Here is a 1,252-nt window from a genome sequence, read left to right as displayed (position 1 = left end):
TACCTTGAATATGCTCACGGCTAGCTTGAACGTGTTCACATTGATCAGGGTCACCTCCAAGTTGCTCGCGTGTGTTCAGAGGGAATTCGAGCGTGTGAACAGCTTCCCACGACGTCCACAACGTTACGTAAAGCATACAAAAGGCCTCTTAGAACCTCCGCAACTCCACCCCTCCCCATTCCTTCCCTCCCCTCCCGTCGAGTTCACTAGTGCAAACGCTCTCGTTGGAAGATAATGACGTCTTCAAGTGCCTCGAAGCCCCAAACCGAGTTCATAAAGAGGATCTTGAGAGAGTCAGAAGAGACGGGTGACCCAGCCAGCGAGTGCAAAGCCTTAGACAACAATACCTCATTGATCTGTTGGTGTGAGTGCGCGCGCTCGGGCGAGCCAGGATCCTGGGTCGTGAGAGACATTATCGGGACGTCCTTACCAGCGTCCATTATGTTGCTAAAGTGTCTTTTTATCCTGCAAGAGGAGCTCTCGTGGCTACTGCTGGGAAAAATGTTCGGTGGTTGATGTTGCTGAGGAAGGATTTTGTCTCTGCTCTTGATGCAGAGGACAATAAAGTGGCTGGAGCTGGACAGGATTGGATTTTGATTCTTGGTGTAGGGACAAGCAGGGAGGCTAATGATAGGAGATAGCGAGATGACTGACAGTGCAACAGAAAGTCATATGACTGATGCTGCAACAGAAAACGAGATGACTGATGCTGTAACGGAAAACGAGATGACTGATGCTGTAACGGAAAACGAGATGACTGATGCTGTAGCGGAAAACGAGATGACTGATGCTGTAACGGAAAACGAGATGACTGATGCTGTAACGGAAAACGAGATGACTGATGCTGTAACGGAAAACGAGATGACTGATGCTGTAACGGAAAACGAGATGACTGATGCTGTAACGGAAAACGAGATGACTGATGCTGTAACGGAAAACGAGATGACTGATGCTGTAACGGAAAACGAGATGACTGATGCTGTAACGGAAAACGAGATGACTGATGCTTCAATATAAAGGAACTTAACTGATGGGAAACTTGCAGTAATTAGCGTTTAAGTGGACTTGATTTTGTTCCCCTTCAGAGGTGGGTAAGATTTATGGGAAGATGTTTTTAATGGAATTTTTATTATTTTAATATTGTATGCACTAAATTGTTTCTTGTTTTTCCAGCTGTAGCGGAGTTTGGTGACTGGTGTTGCATTATAAGTTTTAGTTGTTACTGTTAATAACGTGCTGTTACTTTAAAGTA

General features: G+C 45.4%; 1 protein-coding gene across 1 annotated transcript; it reads left to right on the top strand.

Moving 5' to 3' along the window:
* Positions 1–645: 645 nt before the first annotated feature.
* LOC138350292 (uncharacterized) lies at positions 646–1,017 on the top strand. Its single transcript, XM_069300905.1, has one exon. It carries the CDS (start codon positions 646–648, stop codon positions 1,015–1,017), a length of 372 nt encoding a protein of 123 aa, XP_069157006.1.
* Positions 1,018–1,252: the final 235 nt, after the last annotated feature.

The sequence above is a fragment of the Procambarus clarkii genome, chromosome 45, assembly GCF_040958095.1.
Source record: "Procambarus clarkii isolate CNS0578487 chromosome 45, FALCON_Pclarkii_2.0, whole genome shotgun sequence".
In the NCBI taxonomy this organism is placed as follows: Eukaryota; Metazoa; Arthropoda; class Malacostraca; order Decapoda; family Cambaridae; genus Procambarus; species Procambarus clarkii.
This window is presented reverse-complemented; position numbering and strand designations above follow the sequence as displayed.

What these genes read in the sequence shown, in the direction of transcription:
- LOC138350292 (XM_069300905.1), top strand. Translation starts at nt 646, where the DNA reads ATGACTGACAGTGCAACAGAAAGTCATATGACTGATGCTGCAACAGAA.